Here is a 24,164-nt window from a genome sequence, read left to right as displayed (position 1 = left end):
CTGTCCCAGCCAATGGAATGGAGGTTGCTTAAGACGTCGGTGCCAGTCTAGAAGACCTCTGGGTGCCTCCTGAGTCAGGCTCTCTTCCCCCTCCCTTTCTTCCCTGGCAGGGACTCCCCTCCGAGCACCCAGAGTGCTCCACTCCCCAGCAGCGGACAGCCCGGCCTCCTGCTCCGCTCCTGCCAGGGCAGACGGCAGCCTGTCACCAGTAAGTTTATGGCACCTGCAGAGTGACTGGGAGCCTCACCCACCTCCCGGGGCCGCCCCTGGCTGGGGGGGAGGGGCCTCCGGTGTGTTGCTGCATATAAGAGGCTCCCTAAAACCCCTGGAGCTAATCTCTTCACCAGCAGCCCCAGGAACCACTGGAGGAGGCACCATGACCGGTAAGTGACAGCAGCAGCGGCCAGCAAGCGGCAGGAGGGGCCCTGGGGCAGAGGACCACACGGGGACGCTGGGCATCCCTGGCCTCGGCTCCAGTGGGCTGGCTCTCTCCCTCTGGGCCAAATGCCCCGCAGCGAAGGGGGAGTGGCCGTGTGCTGCCATGTCCCTCTCAGGGCTGGCCGGGTGCTGCCAGGGTCAGGGTCGGTCCCTGGGGGTCTGCAGGATAGACGACGCCCGTCTGCAGAGCTGGCCTTGGGGCAGCCCAGGGCACACAGCTGGGAAACGTGGCCAGGCGCCCTTACTTGGCAGCAGGGACTGATTGGCCTCAGGAGACCAGAGTGCCACCGGGCAGCCTTGGGCATCCAGACCCACGGCTGAATCTGCCTCTCAGAGGGGCCTGAGGGGCCCCATGGAGGCAGCGGCTGGTGGGGAGTCCTGGGGGCCTGTGGTGGAGAGGAGCCCCTCCCTGAGGGCGACCGGCCTCTGCTGCTCTGACCGGGGCAGCCCTTTATCCTCAGCAGACAGGCAGGGAGGCAGCAGAGGCTGACGGCTGCAGGGAGGGCACCTTCCCCGTGATAAGGAGAGGCTGGAGCTAGCGCCCAGCCCACAAGTTGGTGCTTGCAGGACGCGGCCAGCCTCGGGGCCGATCCTGCTTTGGCTGCCGCTGAGCCCGACTTGAGCCCAGCTCCAGGCCAGGGTCCCCAGCAGGAAGCCCCCCCCCCCTTCCTCCTCCTGCTCCTCCCGTGGCCGCCCCTGGAGCTCCAGTGGGGCTTGGCAGGAGATGCCTGGCTGGTCTGCCTCCCGACACAGAAGGAGCAGCGAAGCGCTCGCTAAGCACATTCCAGCCACGGAGAACTCCCCAGCTGACAGCTGCTTTGGCACTGCCTGGTAGCGCCTGGTCGCCTCGGCTGGGCAAGCCACTGCCGGCGAGGGGGCTGAGGGTTCCCCGGAGGAGCCCGCAGAGGGCACAGGCAGCAGGCGGCTGGAGGGAACTCCTGCCACGAACACAGGCCGAGGCAGAGAACTTCACATGGCCCGGTGCCCATTATTCACACACGCACCTGCTGCACGTCCTACCCTGGAGGGGCCTCGGGTGGTTTACGAGTAACGTTAAAGCAATTGTCGTTCACACCATTGAGGTAAGCCCGTAGACTCTCAGCACCAGCAGGGCAGCCACAAGCTGCGGGCCTCACAATAGCAGCAGCCCAAACGGACAGACCTCAAATGCCAGGAGGGAGAGACGGGCAAACCTCCCTGGGCGCCCAGTGCCGGAGTGCCCCCGCCACCGGGTGTTCTGCAGGCTGGCACGGAATGGGCTGGCCGGACTTTGCTTGTTTGCAGCAGACGTTGGTTCCTCATACTGCGGTGAGCTGCCGAGGGGACTTCTGTGAAGCGGGACACGGGCCGATAATAAGCAGGCTGCCCCGCAGGGGCCCCCCCCCTTTGGTGCCCCACGCCACAACACACAGCCCCTGGGGAAGGGGTGGGGCAGCCCCAGCTGAGCAGAGCCATTCCGGGGCCCTCTGGCTGGGCCTGCATTGGCCCTTTGCTCAGTGGTCTCGTCCGGGGCCCCAAACCACTAGTGACATTCCCACCCTCACCCCCGTACCAGCAAGTGGATTTCAGGGGGTTAGCAGGAGGTTCCAGCCCAGCAGTCCCCAGAGCTTGCAGGGAAGTTGTAATTCTTCTGGGCAGCAGCAAAGGGGTCGCTGGGAAGGAGCCCCCTCCCTCCCTCCCTCCCTCCCTCCCTCCAGGCTGCTCCTCACCTTTGGTGGCCTCTTCTGGCCCAGGCAGGAAAGGGTGGCCCCTCCCTGACCACGATCGATTGAACTTATCATGAGATTCGTATCGCTCCCCCCTCCCAGGGGGTGGGGGGGGCCCGGGGGCAGCAGATGGCAGGTCTGCCCGCTCAGCTCTTCCCCGCAACTTCTTGCAGCACTGAAGGTGGCCCGCATCGACTGGAGATGGAAAGAGAACGCGCTGGCCCACCACACCGACCAGTACCAGACCCAGGAGCTGGTGGTGCGCCGGGGGAAGCCCTGGACTCTCACCCTGACCTTCAGTGGGACGAAGCCGTCGGGCAACCTCACATTCATCGTGGAAACAGGTACCCTCCCCTGTCTCTCTTGTGGGCCACCCTCTGTGTGCCCCACCCCACCGCACAGCCCCCTTGGACGGGACCCTCAGGGGCAGGCAGGCGAGAGTCACCCTCTAGCTCGGGCACCGGAGGCCTCCCGGCTGGGCAGGGTGTGGGTGTCCTCACGGTGTGGTTGTCTCCTGTCTGTCCTCAGGGGCAACCGCTGCTCTTCAGGCCAAGACGCGGGTGGCCTTCTCCGTGACCCGGGCTCACAACGGGGCTTGGAGCGCGGTCCAGACCTCCTCCGACGCCAGCTCGGTGACCGTCTCCATTTCGAGCCCAGCCAATGCCATCATCGGACGCTACAACCTCAGCGTGAGAGCCGGCTCCGGGAGCACCACCCCCCACACCACCCTGGGCACGCTGGCCTTGCTCTTCAACCCTTGGCTGCAAGGTACACAACAAAGGTGTCCTCCACAGCAGCACCCCTGGCCGCTGCCATTGGCCGAGCTGCCCAGAGCATCTTCTGCGGCCGACTTCACAGGGACGGGGGGGGCGGGCATCTCTCTCCCTCTCTCTCTGGCTGGCTGGCTGCTTCCACAGGGGGACTTTTCTGCTTCATTGGGGAGCTTCTGTCGCTGTGACTCCGGGGACTCTGCCTTTTACTCAGGAGAAAAGGAACACCCCCAGTGGGGAGTGGTGCCTGAACGGCCTGCCCTCAGTCTTGGGGGAGGAGGGGCTAGCCCTTCCTTCAGAACGGGGACACTAGACTTGAGGGTGTCCGTACAGCCGCCCCCACGAGAACGCCTCCACCGTTCGGGACTTTCCCAGCCCAGAGCTTTCCCACCCCCACCCCCACCCCCACCCCAGTGCTCCCTTGCAGCGAAGGTGCCTTCTCTTTCAGGGGATGACGTGTTCATGTCAAACAGCGCCGAGCGCCAGGAGTACGTCCTCTTGGAGTTTGGCCTGGTCTTTGTGGGCAGCTCCAATCGTATCTCTCGGTCTGGATGGAACTATGGACAGGTAAGTTCAAGAGGGGGGAACGGCTCAAGCAAAGAAGGGGGAAGAATTCCAGAAAGGGGACGCCCCCATTGAAATGAGCTCTTCAGTGTGAGAATCCCAGAGCCCCCCCAAGACCCCGGCCTCTGGATTTCACCCCAGCCCAGAGTGACCTTAATCTTACCAAACTGTGTGGAAGGAAGGAGAGGACGGAGAATGACTGAGAAATGAAAGCGGAGGGTCCTTCCTGCTGTCTCTTGGAGCAAACGTTCACCCTGCCCCCCCACCCCCCACCCCAGCCTCTGTCCCTAAACCGGCTGCTACTCAAGCAGTAAGCTGGGAAGGAGTGGGTGGCGAAAGAGCCCAGACTTCCCTGGGACCAGGACGGCTGCCCGGCTAACATCTTCCTCCATAAACAGTTTCAAGCTGGCATTCTGGACATCTGCCTGGCTATGTTGGACCGGAGCAGAAGCTTCCTGCAGGACCCCCTCAGTGACCTGACTCGCCGGAATGACCCCAAGCACGTGGGCCGAGTATTGAGCGCCATGGTAAGAGGGAGCTCCGCACGGCTCCCCCCTCAAGCGTGGACAATCTCTGCCACCGTAACAGGGCCACTTGATGCCTGTAAAGCTCCCTGCAGCTGCCGCCAGTTCCCTCCTGCGCTCCTCTCTCCCCCCCCCCGGGTGTCAAGGCCTCTCCTACCTCCCAGCGGACGCAAAGGGCCTCCGGTGAGGGCTGGCCAGCCCCGTCCCCACAGGAGTCGGATCTCCCCCAGACAGCTTCCCCCGCAGTCCCTGGACCCGGCTGGCCAGCCATGCGCGACAGGAAGTGAACGGAGGTTCAGTGTGTGTGTGGGGGGGCCCCTCTGAAGGTCTGCTTTTGGATCTATGGCAAGTAATGCTGAGGTGAGGCACCCCCTGCCCCCCCACGCCACACACACGCTTGTGAAAACAGGGATCCGGTGACCTGGGGGGCTGATGGGAAGGAACTCCACTCCCAAGAGGACGACGACGCAGTCCTGAGAGGGGGCTGTTTCCTCACCCAGGGAAGTTGCTGATGAGCGGGGGGGGAGGGGGCTGTGGAGTACACCCTCCCCCCATTGACCGTGGATCTCAGTGGACGAGCAAACCTGGACATTTGCCCCCTGCAGGGCACCGTTTCCACCTGCATTCCTCCCCCCCTCCTGTGCTTGCGCCTGAGGCTTGACATGGGGGCAGGTCTGGCCATGTCACCCTGGCAGAGCTGGGCAGGGCGGGGCGGGGGCATGGGCCCATCTCCAAGGGCAAGAGTCAGTGGGGGGTGCATTCAGGGAAATGGCAAGTTCAAGAAAGGCGGGAAATGTGGAGGGAGGGAGGGGCTGCCTCAGAACAGCCGGACGTTGGCCTCACGGGAGCTCTGCCCGCCCTCCCCCAGGTCAACAGCAACGACGACAGAGGAGTCCTGCAGGGCAACTGGAGCGGGAACTACCAGGGCGGGGAGAACCCCAGTTCCTGGACGGGGAGCGTGGACATCCTCCGGCAATGGAAGTCCTCTGGCTTCAAGCCGGTGAAGTACGGGCAGTGCTGGGTCTTTGCAGGAGTTTTGACCACCGGTGAGTCTCCTTCACCTGGGCAGCGGGGTGTGGGTGTGGGGGGTGTCTGTGCCACTCCTGCTGGGGGGGGCAGTGGTGGGGCCAGAAGGCAGAGCATCCAGGGCCAGACAAGGACAGGAGGCCCCACCACACCCAGGGGCGGTAGTACTCCAAGGCTCCTCTGCTTCGCGTAGCCTCCTCCTGAGCACGTGCAAAGGCCCAGGGGGCTGCTTCCCCAGGGACCCCCCAGTCCAGTCCTTTCCAATGCAGGAACAGACAACCAAAGCACTCCCGACATCTGCTCATCCAGCCTCTGTTTAAAAACCTCCGAAGGAGGAGACTCCACCAGGGAACTCCACTGTTGAACAGCCCTGATGGTCTGGAAGCCCTTCCTCATGTTTAGGTGGAATCTCTTCTCCTGCACTGTGAATCCCTCACTTCTTCTCCTAGTCTAGGTTAGGAGTGCAGGACTCTGATCTAGTGAACCAGATTTGTCTCCCTGCTTCTACACACGAAGTCTGCTGGGTGACCTTGGCCCAGTCCCAGTTCTCTCTGAACTCTCTCAGCAGCCCCACCTACCACACAATGTGCCTGTTGTGGGGAGAGGCCCCTTTGAGACCCCTGAAAGAGAGAGAAAAACGGAATATGAAACCCACTCTTCTTCATCTTCCTCTGCAGTGGGTGAAATGTGAGCCCCCCCCCCCCCCCAGCACGTGGGCTTCAAGCTGCTGAGCAAAGCTGGGCTTGCTTCCTGTCCTTGGGGCGGGGGGGGGAGCAGGGGTGGCCCAGCAGCCTTGGCAGGCAAGCTCCCACAGGGCCGGCTGCTGACGGAGGCTCTAGGAAGGGTTGCAGTTGTGTGTGTGGGTTTGGGGGTGGGGCCACACCCCCACCCGCCTCTAGGGCATGGCAACGCCTCCCCAAGCCCTGCCCCTGGCCTAGCGCTTATAAAAGCAGCTCTCCGAGGTCGGGGATGGCAGACTCCCCTGCACTGACTTCCCCTGCCCCTCCCCTCTGGGCAGAGGCATAGAGGGAAAATGGAGTCTGGTGCAAAAATTTTCATACTGCAAGAGCCAATTGTGGATAAAGCTGCTGGAATCCACCCCCCAAACGGCATCACTTTCAATGGTGTTTAAACTAGAGAGCCCAAATTCCTCCTTTTAAATCCACCTTTTAAAGGGGAATCTTGGGGTCCCTAGTTAAACAACATTGAAAGTGATGCTGTTTTGGGGTGGATTATCCCTCCCCCCCTGAAACAGCATCACTTTCAATGTGGCTGTGAAAGTGGTTAAGAGCAGGTGCATTCTAATCTGGAGGAACCGGGTTTGATTCCCTGCTCTGCCACTTCAGCTGTGGAGGCTTATCTGGGGAATTCAGATTAGCCTGTGAACTCCCACGCACGCCAGCTGGGTGACCTCGGGCTAGTCACACAGCTGGAGCTCCTCTCTCAGGGGCCCCACGCACTTCACACAGGGTGTTTGTTGTGAGGGGGGAAGGGAAAGGAGATTGTCAGCCCCTTTGAGTCTCCTTACAAGAGAGAAAGGGGAGATATAAATCCAAACTCTCCTCTCTTCTTCTTCTAAACTGGGATCTTAGATTTCCTCCCTTTAAATCCATGCCTAAGGGGTGGATTTAAAAGGGAGAATCTGGGGAAATTTGGGGGTGCCTGCTGTCAGGTGCAATGGTTAAGTAGGAAGCACCAAACTTTCAGGGTATCTTTTAGGAGTCTCTCCTAATGATACCCACCCAGGTTTGGTGAAGTTTGGTTCAGGATGTCCAAAGTTATGGGACTCCTCAAAGATGTAGCCTTTCTATCTTCTATTAGCTCTCTATTGGAAACAATGGGAGGATGGGCACCTCCCTTTGGGAGTCCATAACTTTGGACCCCCTGAACCAAACCTCACCAAACCCGGGTAGTATCATCAGGAGAGCCCCCCAAACAATCCCTGAAAGTTTGGTGCTGCTAGCCCCAAAAATGCGCCCCCTGCAGGCCAAAAACCGAAAAAGCACTAAAATGTTTTTAAAACCCACAAACGGGTGGGCGGAGTTGGATTACGGAAGGGGGGTTCAAACCCGAGAACCCCCCCCCTTACCTACGTCCATATGTGTGGGTGTGTGCGCGCGCGCCACAACCTCCCCCTCCTGTCCAGGAGGAGGGGACAGAGCTGCCCAAAGGGCTTTGCACCCACCACAGGAGGCCCAGCCCCAAGACCCTCTCTCCCTCTCTCTGGTTTAGTCCTGCGGTGCCTGGGAATGGCTACGCGCATGATCACAAACTTCGACTCGGCCCACGACACCGACAGAAACCTCACCGTGGATGTCTACTACGATGAGTCTGGAAACCCCCTGAGCATAGGAGCAGACAGCGTCTGGTAATGGGCCCCGGCAGCTGTGGGGCCAGAGGGAGGGAGGGAGGGAGGGAGGGGGAGGAGGCTCCCCTTTCCCCACCAGGCCCCCCTCCCCTCCCCACGCCACGCTTGCCAGTTCCAGGTTGTCTGGTCAGGCAGGCCTCCAGCCGCTCTTCTGGGCGCCTTCCCTTCCCTCATGTCACCCCCCACTGGCAGCCACCCAGAGCTGCAGGGGTTGCAACGCTCTCCCCGCCCCCCCCAGCTTCCCCGCCCCAAGGCTATGGCCTCAGCTGCTTCAGGAGGGGATTTCCAAATGTCTTTGCCTCCGTGACCCTCCAGCCCCCGAGGGAGGCTGCCCGTTCCCCTCTGCATGTGAGTAGCTTGAGTAGTTCTGCCTTTTCACTGTCTGTCCCCTGTTAGGATCTCACCATTTTATCCACACAGTGACCCTGTTGTATCTCTCGCAAGTCTGAGCTCATTGTGAGCTTTAGCTTTTCTGACTTTCTGCCTACATGTCTTGGCCATTTGTTTGAATTCCTCTTTAGTAATTCCCCCCTTTCCAATTTCGTGACCATGTCCCTTTTATATCTTGGCTCACTTGAGAGTTCTTTAGACATCCATCCTGGGTTCCTTTAGACACCTCCCATTTTTCCCCTCATTGGAACTATTTGAAATTGTGCCTTCAAAGTTTCACTTTTAAGAAACTCCCATTCATCTTGTACTCCCTTCTCTTAACCATGTGCCAAGGTATTCTTAACCCTGGGATCACACCGAGTAGTCTCTTAAGTTGACTGAAATCAGCTTTCTTCAAGTCTAGAACGCGTGTCCGACTAGACTTGGCATCCCCTTTCCATTGCATAACGAACTCCAGGAGAACACGGTCACTCCCACCTAAGGACCCCCCCACTTCCACCCCATTCACCAGGTTATCATTGTTGGTGAGGAGCAGATCCAAAATAGCTGATCTCCATGTTGCTTCGTCCACCTTCTGGACCATGAAGCTGTCTGCAAGGCAAGTGAGGAAGTTGCTGGACCTGGTAGTCTTGGCAGAGTTTGACTCCCAGCAAATATCTGGAGAATTGAAATCTCCCATTACTACTATTTCTCTTCCTTGTGGAAGTTTGGTCATCTGCTCCAGGAAGGCATCACCCAACTCTTCAGTCTGGCTTGGGGGTCTGTAATAGACCCCCACCATGAGATTATTGTTGCTTTTCTCCCCCTTCATTTTTACCCAAATGCTCTCAACCTGGTTCCCAGGATTAAAGTCATGGACCTGCTCACAGGTATAATCATTATTCCCTGGCCGATTTTGCACGGTCAAAATGTGCATTGGTAGATCGATGGAGCATGCCTGCCGTGCAGCTTCTTGCCCCACTGTTCACTCTTCGATGCTCCCTGGTTCTTTGTGGGATCTAAGGCAGGGTCACCGCCTTATGCCCCAAGCGGTTCTTCATGAGCCTGGTGTTTTTCCATTTGCACCACGAGCCCTTCTGCAATATCTTCCATGCATGTGCGGACAACCTCAGTTGCCCACGTTCTGATTGGCTGAACCTCCCCCCCCCCCCCACTCCCCACACTCACTCCATCTCCTCACTATTTTTTAGTTTCTTTTAAAATGACTCCCCAGAACACACAAACAAATGTGCTGTGAGGAATCAGTGCCCTCGCCTCCCCCATCTTTGTGGAAACCCCCTGCAAGTGTTGACCTTTAAGGCCTTACGCGGCCTGGGACTCTCGTACCTTTGGGACTGCATTACCCCATATGTCCCTACTAGGCCTCTGCGTTCAGCAGAGGCCAATTTGCTGGTGGTTCCCGGCCCCTCAATGATGTGGCTTGGTTTTCCACTGCTGGGCTTCAGGGCTCTTCACTGCCCAGGCCCCTGCCTGGTGGAAGTTCACCTCATGCAAAAAACACTATACCAACATAAGAATCCTAGCCTTCAGGATCACTGACCAGAGTCCATCTAGTCCAGCACTCTGCTACCTCGCAAGAGTGCAGCTCTTCCACCAGGTGCCTTTGGGGAGATCACATGCAGGAGGGGTGTGAAAGCAAGCGGCCTTCTCTGCAGCTGTTGTCTCCCGCATCACCTGGTTCATGCTGCTAAGCAGCATTCTTGCAATCTCAGATCAAGGGAGGATCAAGATTGGTAGCCAAGTAAAGATCAACTTCTCCCTCCATAAATCTGTCCAAGCTCCTTTTTAAAGCTTCATCCAGTGGGTGGAGTGGGCCGCTCTCCCACCTCCTGTGGCAGCATATTATTCCAAAACACTCAATCAAGCACTGCTTATGCTGAAGTTGTCCACTGGGTCTCCCCAAGTGGGATCTTGGGGAGTTCCACAGGGCCTGTAAGACGGAGCTGTTCCACCGGGCTTTTGGAGTGCCCAGCCGCTGATAAGTGCCCCCACTTTATTCTCCTGTGTTTGGGGTCCCTTACCATCTATGGGTCCTTTTTCCCCCCCTGCTTTGGGAGGGTTTTTTAATAAGGGTTTTATTGCTGACGCCGTTTTAATATATTCACCGCTGTGTTTATTTTAATGTTTTTTTAATTGTATATGTTATATATATATGTTGTTCCCCACCCAGAGCCCTTCAGGGGTAGGGCGGTATATAAAACTCAATAATACATAAATAAACAAACAAACAAACAAACAAACAAAGTGTGACGGACTCGCCCTCTTCCACCCCCTGCTCCGTCTAAAATCTAAAATCCCTGCGTGTGCGAGAAAATCACCGCGCCGCTTTTCTGCCCAAGATTCCTCCCTCCTTTCTAAAAACCGAGGCTTCTCCCTCCATTTCTTCCACTGCGAGGGGGGAGGGGGCGCCAATTCTCAGCGCCCGTCCGTTGGTGGGGCAGGCCAGAGCGGCGAGGTGGGAAAAATGGCCCCAGTTCTGCTACAGATGGCGGTGGAAGCCTCCGGAGCAACAAAGAGGCATTTCAAAAGAACCTCAGCCTTTGCAGTTCAGGAAATCCACAGAGCAAAGCCAATGCCACGGGGTGGCTCCAGAGCAAAAACGTGGCATCATGCAGCAGCACCAGGTGCCGTGAAGAACTCCCAATTGCACCGGGGCATTCCCTGTGGCAACAGAGGAGCAATTTCGCCATGAAAAATTGGCCCCTGACATATAGTGCTACTCCACTGCCTTTCTTAGTTGATCTATTTCTCTGGAATAAGTTTGTCAATCTCCTAGCAAAAATGCTCTTCCCTACAGCCGTGAGGTGCAGCCCGTCCCTTGCCAGGAGTCCCTCTTCATGACGCTGCAGACCACGGTCCAAGGAGCCAAAATGTTCCTGGCGGCACCACCTGCGAAGCCAGTTATTGTCCTCCACTCTTCTTCTTTCCCGCCTGGGCCCTTGTCTTCCAACCGGAAGTAGAGGCAAAGTGACAACTTGTGCATCCAGTTCCTTCAGCTTCCCTCTGAGAGCCTCAAAATCCTTTCTGGTGTCTCAAAAGCCACGTCTAGCAGGGTCATTTGATCCAATTTTTGTCTCAGCCAGACAGCCCCCCTCTCGATACATCTTCTCAGGCCTGCGAATGGCTGCTTCTGTCCCCCTCAGCAGGGAGTCCCCCACCCCCACCCCCCCACGTCTCCTGTGGGGTTTTGCAGGTGACAGTTCATGGGTCGAACCTTCTGCCACTTGTGCATTCTCTGAGAGCTGAGTCCGTTCCTCCCGTGCCTGTTCCTTATCCTCATCGAGAAGGGGGAGAACCCCAAAACGATTCCGTAGTTTCAAATTCGCCAGGGAACACTCCCTCTGCTTCCATGGGTGACATTTCTCCAGTTGCCCTCCTCCTCTGATTGAGAGCTGCCGTCCTCCTCCTCCTCCTCCTCCTCCTCCTCAGAGATGGGTGTCCCCGGTGGGTTCTCCACCCAGTGCCGTCTGCTCCATTCTGCCCAGGAAAGTCTCGCTCTTCCCAATGTGCTGAAGTGCAGATGTTTGTGTTTCAAGCTGCTGCACCTTCTCTTCTAACAAAGTAGCCAGCTGGCCCTGGCTGCAGGTGTTGTTGTCACCCACATCCTCTTGGCAGCCGTTGCAGGTGACAGCAGCAACTCCTTGAGGGTCCCTATTTAGGTGTCTTACATTCTGCAGAACAGATTTCTGGGCCTCCCTCTCAAAAGTCCCCTTCTGCCCTTGAGCACCAAAAGCCCACGTCAGTCTTTGTAGCCCAGCCCTGTTCACTGAGCTCCAGACCGGGAGCTTTCTTCTCACTGGCCTCCGAGAGCACAGCCGCTGCTGCTGCTGCTGCTGCTTCTGAGCAAGTCAGAAGTGCAAAGAAGGGTCCGATCAGAGTTTCACGTGTGTCTGTGGAGGGGGGGAGGAATGAGCTCGCCAAGTCTCCATCAGCAGAGGGGCTTTTCTGTTCCAGTCGGCTCCTCCTGACCCTTTCCTGGAACGCGTTCCGCTTGCCTGGTTGAGGCCCATCACGGTCCCAAGCTGTCTGGGGGTCCTCCCGGAGCTCTTCACCGCCCGCCTGGGCCCTCCCCGTCCTCAGTGATCCGGAGTCCCCTGTGACCTTGGCTGCTCTCCCTTAGATGCAGACCCAGCCCCGATTCTGATCTGTTGAAAGAAGTACTTATCGCTTGCCTTGATGCTGTCAGCAGTGGGCTCCTCCGCCAGTTGCCCAACGATGGACTTCTGCTCATTTCCCCAGGGCGGCGGCCCCTCCCGCTTCCCACTTTTTAACTCTTCCAGGGCTTGCTTGGTTGGAGTCTTCCACGCAAGCATTTTGTAGGCTTGGCTCGTTCTGCGTGGGCTTCCACGAGTGTGGCTCTAAACAGCTTCTGAACCCCATCCGGGGGGATTTGGTTCTCTTGCGTTTCCAGCTTCCTTTTAACTGTTTCCATTTTTGTGAAGTTCCCCGTCTGAAATCGAATGTTCCAGTTTTGCATTCGAGGGGTAGCTTCCCACTGACGCGACGGCTGAACTGAAGAGTGCTGGGCTCACTCGGTGGCCAGTTGGTGCCACGGCTTCCACATCTCTCGCCCCCCCTCTGGCTCCGTGGCCAGTGGTTCCGGGGCACAGTCATTTGTGGTGTCTGGGAATCCCGTTTCTGTTGCATGACTTGAGCACAGCTTTACCTGCCTCACCCTCCCCAGCCTCCAAGCCCCAGACTCAGCTTGCAAGGCCCACCCACCCACCCACCCACCGGGGCGGGGCGGGGCGGGGGGAGGAGAGGGGGTCTTTCTGGATCCTCCCAGGCTTGGGTCCGGGAGCACCCGAGAGACCCACAAGAATCCGCAGGTCTGAGCTTCGGGGGGTCTCAGCTCCTTGCATCGTACAGGTCAGAATGGAGGTCCCAGAGCCCCCCTGCCCCCCCTGTCAGAAGGGAGTCACTGTCAAAGGAAAGGCAGCACCACAAAGGGGCAAGCCGTCTCGGTCTGCAGGAGAGCAGCTCAGGAGCCCCACGGAGGCCCCGAGATTTCCGAGGCAGCAGCTTCCAGCCTTTGTTGGATGCAAAGAAGGCGGGACTTCCTGGATCCCATCATGTGCCACATGGCAGGGTTGAAACCACTGATGCCTTCGAGGAGGTGGGGCCGGGGGGGCACACACAGTTTTAGCAGCTGAAGCGGACGGGGGCAGCTCCCCTCCCCTCCCCCGCTCGGCTGTCGCTGTCCTGCTTCTTTCTGGGGCCTCGCTGGCTTCCTTGGGACCTGTGCGCTCTTGGCATTCCAGCTGGCCAGGAGCTGGGCTTCTGCCCCCTCGGACGGACGGACGGACGGAGGGTCTGTTGGCCTCACCGGCTCCTGTTTGCTTGCAGGAACTTCCACGTGTGGAATGAAAGCTGGTTTGTTCGGCCTGACCTGGGCTCTGCATTCAATGGATGGCAGGTGATTCCTTTGGGATTCAACGTGCCAGCTAGGAAAGAGCGAAGTTCAGGTAAGGGAGTCCTGCCTCGGGAAGTGCTCAGCCAGGTGAGGGGCTTCAAAGCTTCTACGTGGGCTCCCCCGTCGCAGAAATGCTCTCCCAAGCCTGCCTCCCCTGGGTGTTCCCAGCTGCTTATGCTTTTGCCTGGTTGCCACAAGCCGATTCACTCACCCTTCCCTTTGCAAACTTGGCTGCACAAAGAACGCGGCCCTGGGTGCCCGAGGGTGGGAGTGGGACCAGGGCGTGGGAGGCACCAGGTTTCCCTTCAGTCCTGCCCTGACGGCGGCTCCTCTGACAGCCCGGGGTGGGGGTGGGGGGCTGGTTGCTCTTCCCACTAGGGCAGTGGTGGCCAATTGGCCATGCTGTCAGGGGCTGATGGGAATTGTAGTCCATAACATCTGGAGTGCCAAAGGTTCGCCACCACGGCACTAGGGCCTTTGAGTGCTGAGTTCCACCCTTGTTACTCCGACCTCTGCAAGATGAGTTCGGTTGGATCAGCCCAAAGAGGGGCCCGCTGCAGTGTCAGCCAGATGCTTGAGGAAGCCCCCCCACACCTCAGGAGAGACATGGAGGCCCAAGTCTGCCTGCTGCTGTTTGCCCCCCCACACCCCAATCTGCCTCTCTGACTGAATCTCATCCTACTCAAAGCCAGCTGGAAATGGGACCCTGGCCGTGCATTGCAGGCACTCCCTGGGCACCATGAGAAGGAGCCATGCTTCTATCAGATCTATCAGATTCTATCAGATCTATCAGATTCTATCAGATCCTCTGAAGATGCTGCCAGCCACAGATGCAGGCGAAACGTCAGGAGAGAATGCTGCTAGAACACGGCCACGCAGCCCGGAAACCACACAGTGCCCCAAAAATGCTTCCTTTTGCCCAAGGCCCTCAATTTCCCCCCCCCCCCACATACACTCACTGGGCCCCCACCTCTGTCCTTCTTTTAGAATAGAATAGAATAGAATCTTTATTGGCCAAGTGTGATTGGACACACAAGGAATTTGTCTCCGGTGCATATGCTCTCAGTGTACATAAAAGAAAATACATTTGTCAAGAATCATAAGGTACAGCACTTAATGATTGTCATATAGGTCTAGTAAGCAATCAGGAAACAATCAATAGTAATAAAAACATAAAATGTAAAATCATAAAATAAAATGAAATGTCAGCACAGGCTATAGTCATACAGTCATAATTGGGAGGAGATTCTGCCCTCTCACCCTCTCCTCTGAACCCTGCAGGCCTCTTCCAGTGTGGTCCAGCTTCTCTGGTCGCCATCAAAGAGGGAGACGTGGACTTGAGGTATGACTGCCCCTTTGTCTTTGCTGAGGTCAACGCGGACCGCGTCACTTGGACATACAACACGTCCACAGGAGTAAAAAAGAGACTTTACACTGAGACCAAGTCAATCGGCCAGTCCACAAGCACCAAGGCCGTGGGCAGCTATGCCCGGGTGGACGTCACCGACGAGTACAAATACACAGAAGGTAAAGGGGGAGGGGGAGATGCCTCCTGGCTCACTGCTCAGGCTCGCTGCTTGACATTCGGCCCCTCCGGGGACACAGGTCTGGTGATCCACCTCAGCCCTTCCAAAGAGGCTCTGCAGCCGAGCTCGTCCTGCAGGTGGAAGCTCAGTCGGCAGGACGTCAAGGCGGGCGGCTCAAAAACGCTCCCAAACAGTCGTTCCTGTTCACACAATCATAGAATTAAAAAGTTGGACTCTGCAGGCTGGCCCAGAGCAGCCTTGACCAACCAGCCTCCACTTAAGCACCTCCCAAGATGGAGATCCCGCCCTTATTGTTACGAAGTCTCTCCCACTATCATGCCAACATCTCCCCCAGTGTCCACTGAGCGGCACCCTGCCCTCCTCTGACTGACAGCCTTTCAAGAGAGTAGCCAGACCCCCCCCCCCCAGCCTCCTCCTCCCACCCCCCGGCTGAACATGGCCCTGGCATCTGCCCTGGAGGGAGCCAAGCACGAGCTCAGCATCCCTGTGTGCCCCCCACCCCCGTGGTCAAACCAAGCCCTGGCAGAGTGGCCCACAGGAGCTCCGCCCACCTCTCTTGCTGATTGGGGGGGGGGCTGCCAACATGGCCCAGAGGCTCGTAGCTGGAGGGTCCGTGGCGTTCACCTTTCCAACAGGCAAGGCAAAAGCGTCCCACCTCACTCATGTGCAACTTCCCCCCCTCTTCCCTCCCCCCCTCTCTCTCAGGCTCTGCGAAAGAAAGGAATGTCTTTGAGAAGGCCCGGTCAAAGCTGAACATAAACACGCTGAGCTCCACATCTGCATATCTGCTTCCTCCAAAGCCCAGCATTTCGGGGAAGTTCAAGCTGGAGCGCACCCCGGAGGTGGGCAAAGACATCCACTTAGCTCTGATGCTCACCAACCATGCTTCTGAGCCCAAGACCACCGAGGTGAACATGACAGCGTGGACCATCGTCTACACGGGGAAGCCGATCCACGAGGTCTGGAAGAACACCCAGTCTGTGACCCTGAACCCCAAAGAAGGTGGGTCGCCTTTCAGGGGCCTCGCAGGGATCCCTGGGCCCCACTTCCTGGCCAGCTGGGCTGGCACGGGGACGGCTGCTGCAGCATAGCCCTTTGCCCCAGGGCGGGCCGCATTCAGCGCAAGCACAGCACAGAGACCCTCCCTGTGCCACATTCTTCTGGGGAGTGGAAGGACAGGAAAGCTGCCCCCACCAGGAGGGGTTTCACCGAACCCTGCCAACTATAAGGAAAAGAAAGCCTGGTGGAGTATTTGCACAATGTTTAGGGAAGAGAGGAGCGGCTGGAGGTATGAAAGGGCGGGGGAGTTGGGCTTCCAGACTGGAGATGAGCAGGGCAGGAGCCGGAGCTGGCAGACCCGCTGCTGCAGATCCCCCTGAACATGTGATGAAGACCCCCCCTGGCCCACTCCCCTGCCTGGCTTCCGTCCTGGGTTCTGCAGTGTCTCGGCAATGTCTCCCCCCATCCCTCTCCTTCATCCCTATTCAGCACACCCAGTGCCCCTCCCCCCTGCCCTGCCCCTCCATCCACCCCTCTTTTGTAGAAAAGCTTGACTACCAATCATTCCTTTTTGTAGAATCATAGAACCATAGAGTTGGAAGTGACCTCAAAGGTCATCTAGTCCAACCCCCTGCACAATGCGGGAAGTTCACAACTACCTGCCCCCGCCCCTCCCAGTCCCAGTGCTCCCTGCCCTATGCCGAGAAGATGGCAAAAAAGTGGGGGGGACCCCTCCAGGATCCCTGCCTGATCTGGGCTGGAGGAAAATTCCCTCCTGACCCCAAAGTGGCTGCGTGAGCCGGAGTACAAGCTCAACCCCTCCTGCCCCTCCCCTCTCGTGATCTGCCTAAGTTCACAGAGCCGGCACTGCAGTCAGCCAGCGGGCCACCAAGCCTCCAAAGAAGGAGGGCCCGTCTCCTCCCGAGGAAGCCTCTTCCACCAAGGAGTCCCTCACTGGCAAGAAGTTCTTAAGAACATTAGAACAAGCCAGCTGGATCAGACCAGAGTCCATCTAGTCCAGCTCTCTGCTACTCGCAGTGGCCCACCAGGTGCCTTTGGGAGCTCACGTGCAGGAGGTGAAAGCAAGGGCCTTCTGCTGCTGCTGCTGCTGCTGCTCCCGATCACCTGGTCTGTTGAGGCATTTGCAATCTCAGATCAAGGAGGATCAAGATTGGTAGCCATAAATCGACTTCTCCTCCATCAATCTGTCCAAGCCCCTTTTAAAGCTATCCAGGTTAGTGGCCATCACCACCTCCTGTGGCAGCATATTCCCAAACACTCAATCACATCAAGCTAAGTGGAAGAAGTGTTTCCTTTTATTAGTCCTAATTCTTCCCCCCAGCATTTTCAATGGATGCCCCCTGGTTCTAGTATTGTGAGAAAGAGAGAAAAATTTCTCTCCGTCAACATTTTCTACCCCAGGCATAATTTTATAGACTTCAATCATAACACCCCTCAGCCGTCTCCTCTCCAAACTAAAGAGTCCCAAACGCTGCAGCCTCTCCTCATAAGGAAGGTGCTCCAGTCCCTCAATCATCCTTGTTGCCCTTCTCTGCACGTTTTCTATCTCTTCAATATCCTTTTTGAGATGGGGCGACCAGAACTGAACACAGGACTCCAAGTGCGGTCGCAATAAGGGCATGACAATCCTTGCAGTTTTATTCTCAATGCCTTTCCTAATTATCCCCAGCATAGAGTTTGCCTTTTTCACAGCTGCCATACACTGAGTTGACATTCCCATGGAACTATCAACTAAGACACCCAAATCCCTTTCCTGGTCTGTGACTGATAGTACTGACCCTTGTAGTGTGTATGTAGAAGTTTGACTTTTTTTGCCCCATTTTTTTGTCCTTAATCACTTTGCATTTTGCTACATTGAACTGCATTTGCCATTTCTTAGCCCACTCACCTAATTTATCAAGGTCCGCTTGGAGCTCTTCGCAATCCTTTGTGGTTCTCACCACCCTACATAATTTGGTATCATCCGCAAACTTGGCCACCACGCTACCCACCCCTACTTCCAGGTCATTTATGAGTAGGTTAAAGAGCACTGGTCCCAAAATGGATCCCTGGGGGACACCACTCCCTACATCTCTCCATTGTGAGAACTTCCCATTTACACCCACCCTTTGCTTCCCATTTACACCCTTTGCTTCTTCCTAATATTTAGCCTTTTGATTTAAATTCAGCCTCTTGGTTTGGGTCTGACCTTCTGGAGCAACAGAAAACTATGTTGCACCATCCTACCTGTGACAGCCCTTCAGGTACCTGAAGATGGCTCTCATTTCACCTCTGAGTCACCGGCCCTCCAGGCTGAAGTTACCCGGCAGCTCCTTCAACTTTTCCTTGCATGACTTGGTCTCCAGACCACTCAGCATCTTTGCTCCCGCACTCTGCACATGTTCCCGCTCATCCATACCCTTCTTAAAGTGTGGAGCCCAAAACTGTGCACAGAACTCCGAGCAAGGCCTCACCAGAGCAGAGGGAAGCGCCGGCACTTTCTCCTCTGTCCTCTCGGGTCCTGAGTCGGGATGCCCCCTGGCCCCCTTTCGCCCCTGCTGCACTCCGGAGGACGTGGCGGGACGGACAACAGGAACAGTGTCTGATCGGGGGTGGAACGGGCCCTGCTGGGTGCTTCTGGAGGCTGGGCAACTGGGGTAAATGGAGAAGGTGGCCCATGCCCTTCTGCTTAGCCCCAGTGTCGTGGCTGGAGCATGTGGGACTGCTTGGGGCCCACGTCCGTGCATGCAAAGCGCTTCTTGCCTTCCAAGTGTGGCAAGGCTGGAGGGCAGAAGAGAAGAGGGGAGAGAAATTCTTGTGTGAGAACGTGAGAGGACGAGGAGGGGGCCGGCCGCTCTGTGCTCCCTGATGCTGAAGGGTTGTGAGCGATCCACTGCAAAGGAATGAAATGGGGTGGGGGGGGAGAAGGCATGTGCCCAGCGCCCAAACCGTGTGGCCCTGGGCACGCATGAAGGAGCCCCCGGGAGCCACGCCCATCACTTGGCTCCTGGGTTTGTGAGACTCACGTTCATGCCCATAGTAACATAGTAAAATGTTTTTACTTCACTGTTTAGCAGAAGTGCCCCAAAATCAGCTGACAACCAAATAAAAATACAATAAAAGCAGGCAACTAAAATGCGATGCCATTGCAAAGAAAGGATAAACATCTGACATCACCTAGAACCGTCCAACACCAACCGCTTAGAGCCACCTCCTGCTCCAGGTGGAACCCCTCATCAGAGTCTGCCCGAGGCGCAGCCGGGTGAACCTTTGCTGGACTTGACGCCCCCCTCCCCCCCTTCTTCTCCCTCCAGAGAAAACCTTCCCTGTGAAGATCGCCTACGAGGATTACCAGCAGCACCTGACCACGGACAACATGATCCAGACCACGGCCTTGTGCCACCCGCAGGAGCGGGAGGGGGACGGAGACGCCCTGGTGGAGCGCGTCATCACGCTGGAGAACCCCAGCCTCACCATGAAGGTCAGTGATCCCGCTCCTGCTGCGGGCCTGCCACATGCGGGGTGGGCACGTGTCTTGGGATGACGTGGTCTGGAGCTGCTGGGTGGCCTGCACATTTTGCGGGAGGATGGGGCAAAGGCGAGGACGGGGCGGGCCCTCTTTCTCCAGCCAGGGCCAGCAGGCACAGGAGGTGGCAGCGGGACCTCTCTGGTCAGAAAGTGTGGGGGGGTCACCACCCTGCATAACTGTCGGGGGGGGGCATTTTCTGTGCAAGTCTCACCACAGCAAGTGAAGCCAATGGTGCAAAGTGAGGTTTCTGGGAAGTCCTCAGCAGGGTGAGGATGGCCAGCTGCCTCCAGGGCGATTTTTCCTGTCTCCCCCCGCCCCCCGCTCACTTCCCTGAAAGCTCTGTGGGGGAGGCTCCAAAGCCCTTGGCTGGATCTTGTGCCCCCACCCCACCCCACCCCCAATCTCTGAGAGCAAAGGAATCAACCCTGGGCCCCAGTGGGGCTTTGGAGGCCCGTCGTGGTCCCCACAGGGTGCCAGGAAGGGCCTCTGGGCTGCCCTGCTCGCTGGCCCCCTGCCTGACCTTGCTCCGTTCCTCCCCCTGGCCCGGAGCTCAGAGAGCCCGAAGGGAGGGAGGCGGAGGGGTGCTGAGAGCCGGCCTCTTTTTGCCTCGGGGCAGGTGCTGGGCCAGGCGAGAGTCAACAAGACGGTGCAGGTGGAGGTGCTGTTCACGAACCCTCTCGCTGAGTCGGTCAAGGACTGCGTGCTGCAGGTGGAGGGCAGCGACCTGCTGGCGGAGAAGCTCAGGCTGGAGTGAGTATCAGGGCGTCGGGTTGCCAACTCTGGGGTGGGAAATCCCCGGAGATTTTAGGGGTGGAGCCTGCGGAGGGCGGGTCTTGACGAGACTACAAACCCAACAGGGTACAATGCTGCAGAGCCCGTGCTAGGGTGGGGTTGGGGGGCTCAGCTGCATGGATGAATCGTGGAGAGAACCACTGTGAGGAACTACATGGGTCTTGCTGGTATAAAATCAGGGGGATCAGCAGGGGCGGAAACAAGCCCCCCCCCCCCCCGGCAAAGGAAACCCCTCTGGTGGAAAGCCACCTCTGCCCGGGAATAAGCGATCTAGAGCTGCAAAGATTGGGAAACATTAAATGTGGACATGATGTAACTCTGCGCAAAGGAAAGGAGGAGCTGGTTTTGGGGTGTACTGCTGGGTGGGGGGAGGGGAAATTGTCCACATCCGGGGTGGGCGTGTGTCTTGGGATGGTCTGGAGCTGCCGAGTGGCCTGCACATTCTGACGCTGCCTCCCTGCACTGGAATTCAGGGGTTTGCTCCCCCTGGGTCTGGAGGCTCTGCCCACTGGCACGAAGCCACGGAAGGAGACGTCCGGATGGTGGAGTTTGAGTCCCTCTTGTTTATCGCTCAGACACCTGCATTATTTTGTGGATACAGAAGGCCACGACTGGCTCGCTGCTCTCTTGGTTAGTTCACTGTGGACTTTTGAGGCATTTCTGTAGCTCCTTGAGTGAAGAACAGTGGAGAACTATTTCTGTGGTCGGCCCAACTCAGCTGGGATGGCGTTTCCGGTCCTGGGTGCCAGAGTTTCAGAAAGATGTGTTTCTTTACATAAAATAGCTGTTAACCACCTTTGTTCCTCAAGGAGCTCAAGGCAGCTTCAGATATTAATTTAAAAATCACAGATTTCATCAAAAACATGAAACCAGAATTTGAAATCACCATTTACAACTGGCGGTTGCAGGTTTTCCGGGCGACGTGGTCGTGGTTTGGTACGTTTTGTTCCTGACGTTTCGCCTGCATCTGTGGCTGGTATCTTTAGAGGCACGCGGGCAAAACGTTAGCAGCAAAAACATCAGACTGTAGCGGCACAGCCTTCAAAGCCCACAACAGCCAGTTAGTTCCACCCATGAAAGCCTTCGATAATACACAGTTTAGGAATGCTTTCATCAAATGCAATCCTAAAAGTGCACCTCTCTCCTGCAGGAGAAGAGTAGGGCCGCGAGAAGGGCATGTTTTGGTCCGGAAAACCCATTTTATGAGGGAAAGTGAGCCTGGGTATGTGTAGTCTGGAGAGATGGGGGCTGGCAGGAGCTGCGATTGTTCTCATGCCCGGTGCAAAGAGGGCAAAGAGGAGGTCTCGCAGCTTCCATTCCAAGGTGTCAACAGCAGCCAACGGAGCCGTTCAGCCGCCCGCCCCGATCTGCTTGGCCAGGCCCCCCGGGCTCGGGGCCTGGCATTCGTTGTCTGCAGGGACAGGCACCAGCAGCCCCGGGGGAGCTTTCCTGGCATGGCAGCCGGAGGTGCCCCAGCTTGAATGTGGGGCCTCCCGGGCACAAACAGGTGCTGCCGAGTCGCCCGACTGTGTGAACAGGGTCAAGCCCAGGTGGGGGGGGGGGGTGGTGAAGGCAGCCTGCCTGCTGCGAGCGGTTCAGGCTCTACAAACCCATGGCCAAATATTTCCACTGACTCTCTGCCTAGGCGAGGGAGGCCTGCCCGGTTGGGGTCTGCAGGGGCTTTTCCCTGGGGGGAGGGGCTTCATGGCAGCACCCAGGTGTCTTGGAGCCGCTGCTGGAGTGCCGAAATGTTGGCCTGGTGGGCTGTCAGGAAGCCCTTTTTCCTTTCCACCATTAAACACCCCCCCCCCCCGCATCCCTCTTTCCAGAGAGCGTGGGAGTGGCGCAGATGCCCCCTGCTCCTGTGGCCACAGCACCCCTGCAGGGCGGGCGAAGTCTCCGTGGCTCCGCCTCCAGCTTGCAGGGCTGAGCTGATCTCCGTGCCGCCCTCTGCCTTCTTCAGGGCCACGCAGAGCTGCTCCCCTGCGTGACCCAACCAGTTTGCTCAGGGAGGAGCCCCGAGGGAGGCCGGGCCTCGCTGGCAGGACACGCAGAACATGCAGGTGCTTCTCGCCCGAGGAGCCACCTGAGCGGTCCTCCTCTTCCTCTGGGACCAGGCCTGATAGGAGACCAGCCCAGCCAGGGGAGGGACTCAAATAATTTCACAACCAGTTGTTTACAAGCACCCTTTTAACAACCGGTTCTGCTGAAGTGGTGCGAACCTCCTGCTGAATCCCACCACTGAGGCAAGGCCTTCCCCAGTCCTGAAGCCCTCCGGCGTGCTCTGCACCCACGTCACCCCTCAGCCGTGGCCCCTCCACACAGTGCAAGTGTCAGAGAAGCCACGCCCCGGGGGTCCGGCTGGGCTCAGGCGGCTTCTGCTCTGGTGCCAGGCTGGGCTCTCAGAAGCGCGCGCGCGCGCACACACACACACACACACACACACACACACACACACACACACACACACACACACACACACACACACACCCACAGTGGCTGCTCAGGTGGGGCGTGGGGGGGCTGGGCACCACAGTGAGTGACGCTCCCCCTCGGCCGGATCTCGCCTGACCTTCCGCCTTGGCTCTCCCTCCACAGCGCCCGCCCGCTGGAGGCCAGGCAGCAGGAAGTCATCCAGTTTGCCCTGACCCCCACCAAGGCTGGCACCAAGCAGCTGCTCGCCAATTTCTCCTGCGACAAATTTCAGGACATCAAAGGCTTCGAGACAGTGGAAGTGGCGCAGTGAACCTGGAGCCTGCGGGGGCCTGGCAGCCAGGAAGGGGGCCGCTGCCACTGAATCCTCTGCCTGTGAGCTGTTGGAAGAGAAGGACTTTACCCTGTTTCCTGCCTCGACCCACAGAGAGGGTTTTACTAGAGAGCCAGACGCTAGATCGGGACCTAGGGATTGACACCTTTACTCTGACGTACTGGCTCTATCCCTTTGAAGTTAGACTGATACGCTCAGGGACTTCCTTCCTTCCTTCCTTCCTTCCTTCCGCCTTCTTCTTGCCCACTTCTCCATCTTTTTCCAACATGCTTAGAGGGAGGACGGGTGCTCCGTGTATCCATCTCCATCCGTCAGGTGACATTCCTGATGATACCAACCAGGTTTGGTGAAGTTTGGTTCAGGGGGTCCATTAGTGAGCCTATCTACCTGCCTTTCTATCCAGAATGGAGTTCACAAATAAATACTTTTTTGATTATATTAGAAACTACAGACTCCAACTTTCTTTTGTGCTAGCTCACATGCAAGTTGGGATACGTACCTGTGCGCACATATGGCAAGGCTTTTGCTGTGCTCCAGCCTGCAGCTGCTCTCTGCTCAGTGTGAAACGGCACAATCTCCACCACCAGGAGACTTTCCAACATGAGCAACAGTGTCTGAGCAGCAACCTCAAAATACATGTGGTCTTTTTTTGGCACTCGGTGTGGAATTCTTTTGACCGATCCCTCCGGCCACAGAGCTGGCTCCGGCCAAAGTGGGGCCCTTCAGATGGCTGGCCACCGGAGGCTCACGCACCTGGCGGAAAGGGAAGGGAGGGAGCCCCTCTGCCATCTGGGAGGGTCTGTTGGGAGCAAGGACGTAGGTAAGGGGGGGTTATCGGGTTCAGACCCCCCCCCCTGCATGTCCGAAGCTCTGCCCCCCCTTTTGTGGTTTTTGTATTTTAAAGTGTTTTTCGGTTTTTGGCCTGCAGGGGGTGCAGTTTTTAGGCTAGTGGCACCAGAATTTCAGGCTATCGTCAGGTGACACTCCTGATGATACCAACCAAGTTTGGTGAAGTTTGGTTCAGGGGGTCCAAAGTTATGGACCCCCAAAAGGGGTGCCCCATCCCCCACTGTTTTCAATGGGAGCTAATAGAAGATGGGTCTACCCATTTGAGGGTCCATATTTTTGGACCCCCTGAATCAAACTTCACTAAACCTAGGTGGTATCATCAGAATAGTCTGCTGCTGATACCACCCCGGTTTGGTGAGGTTTGGTTCAAGGAGTCCAAAGTTATGGACTCCCAAAGCGGGTGCCTCCATCCCCCATTGTTTCCAATGGAAGCTAATAGGAGATGGGGGCTACACCTTTGAGAGTCCATAACTTTGGACCCC

The 24,164-nt window shown here is 57.4% G+C and overlaps 1 protein-coding gene across 2 annotated transcripts in view; it reads left to right on the top strand.

Moving 5' to 3' along the window:
• Nucleotides 1-23,269, top strand: part of LOC125433951 (protein-glutamine gamma-glutamyltransferase E-like) — a 29,899-nt gene extending 6,630 nt beyond the window's left edge. Inside the window, exons 1-13 of one of the 2 annotated variants that reach the window (XM_048498904.1) lie at nucleotides 353-383; nucleotides 2,318-2,488; nucleotides 2,673-2,912; nucleotides 3,363-3,481; nucleotides 3,877-4,005; nucleotides 4,871-5,048; nucleotides 7,261-7,396; nucleotides 13,133-13,251; nucleotides 14,481-14,726; nucleotides 15,452-15,748; nucleotides 19,060-19,226; nucleotides 19,891-20,024; nucleotides 22,665-23,269. In XM_048498904.1, coding sequence (XP_048354861.1) covers nucleotides 377-383; nucleotides 2,318-2,488; nucleotides 2,673-2,912; nucleotides 3,363-3,481; nucleotides 3,877-4,005; nucleotides 4,871-5,048; nucleotides 7,261-7,396; nucleotides 13,133-13,251; nucleotides 14,481-14,726; nucleotides 15,452-15,748; nucleotides 19,060-19,226; nucleotides 19,891-20,024; nucleotides 22,665-22,812 — 2,091 coding nt within the window. In that variant the 5' untranslated portion in view covers nucleotides 353-376 and the 3' untranslated portion in view covers nucleotides 22,813-23,269. Of the gene's footprint in view, nucleotides 1-352; nucleotides 384-2,317; nucleotides 2,489-2,672; nucleotides 2,913-3,362; nucleotides 3,482-3,876; nucleotides 4,006-4,870; nucleotides 5,049-7,260; nucleotides 7,397-13,132; nucleotides 13,252-14,480; nucleotides 14,727-15,451; nucleotides 15,749-19,059; nucleotides 19,227-19,890; nucleotides 20,025-22,664 lie in introns of those variants that run through there. The other variant, XM_048498903.1, reaches the window with a different exon arrangement.
• Nucleotides 23,270-24,164: the final 895 nt, after the last annotated feature.

This window comes from Sphaerodactylus townsendi, linkage group LG05 (assembly GCF_021028975.2).
Source record: "Sphaerodactylus townsendi isolate TG3544 linkage group LG05, MPM_Stown_v2.3, whole genome shotgun sequence".
Classification (NCBI taxonomy): Eukaryota; Metazoa; Chordata; class Lepidosauria; order Squamata; family Sphaerodactylidae; genus Sphaerodactylus; species Sphaerodactylus townsendi.
This window is presented reverse-complemented; position numbering and strand designations above follow the sequence as displayed.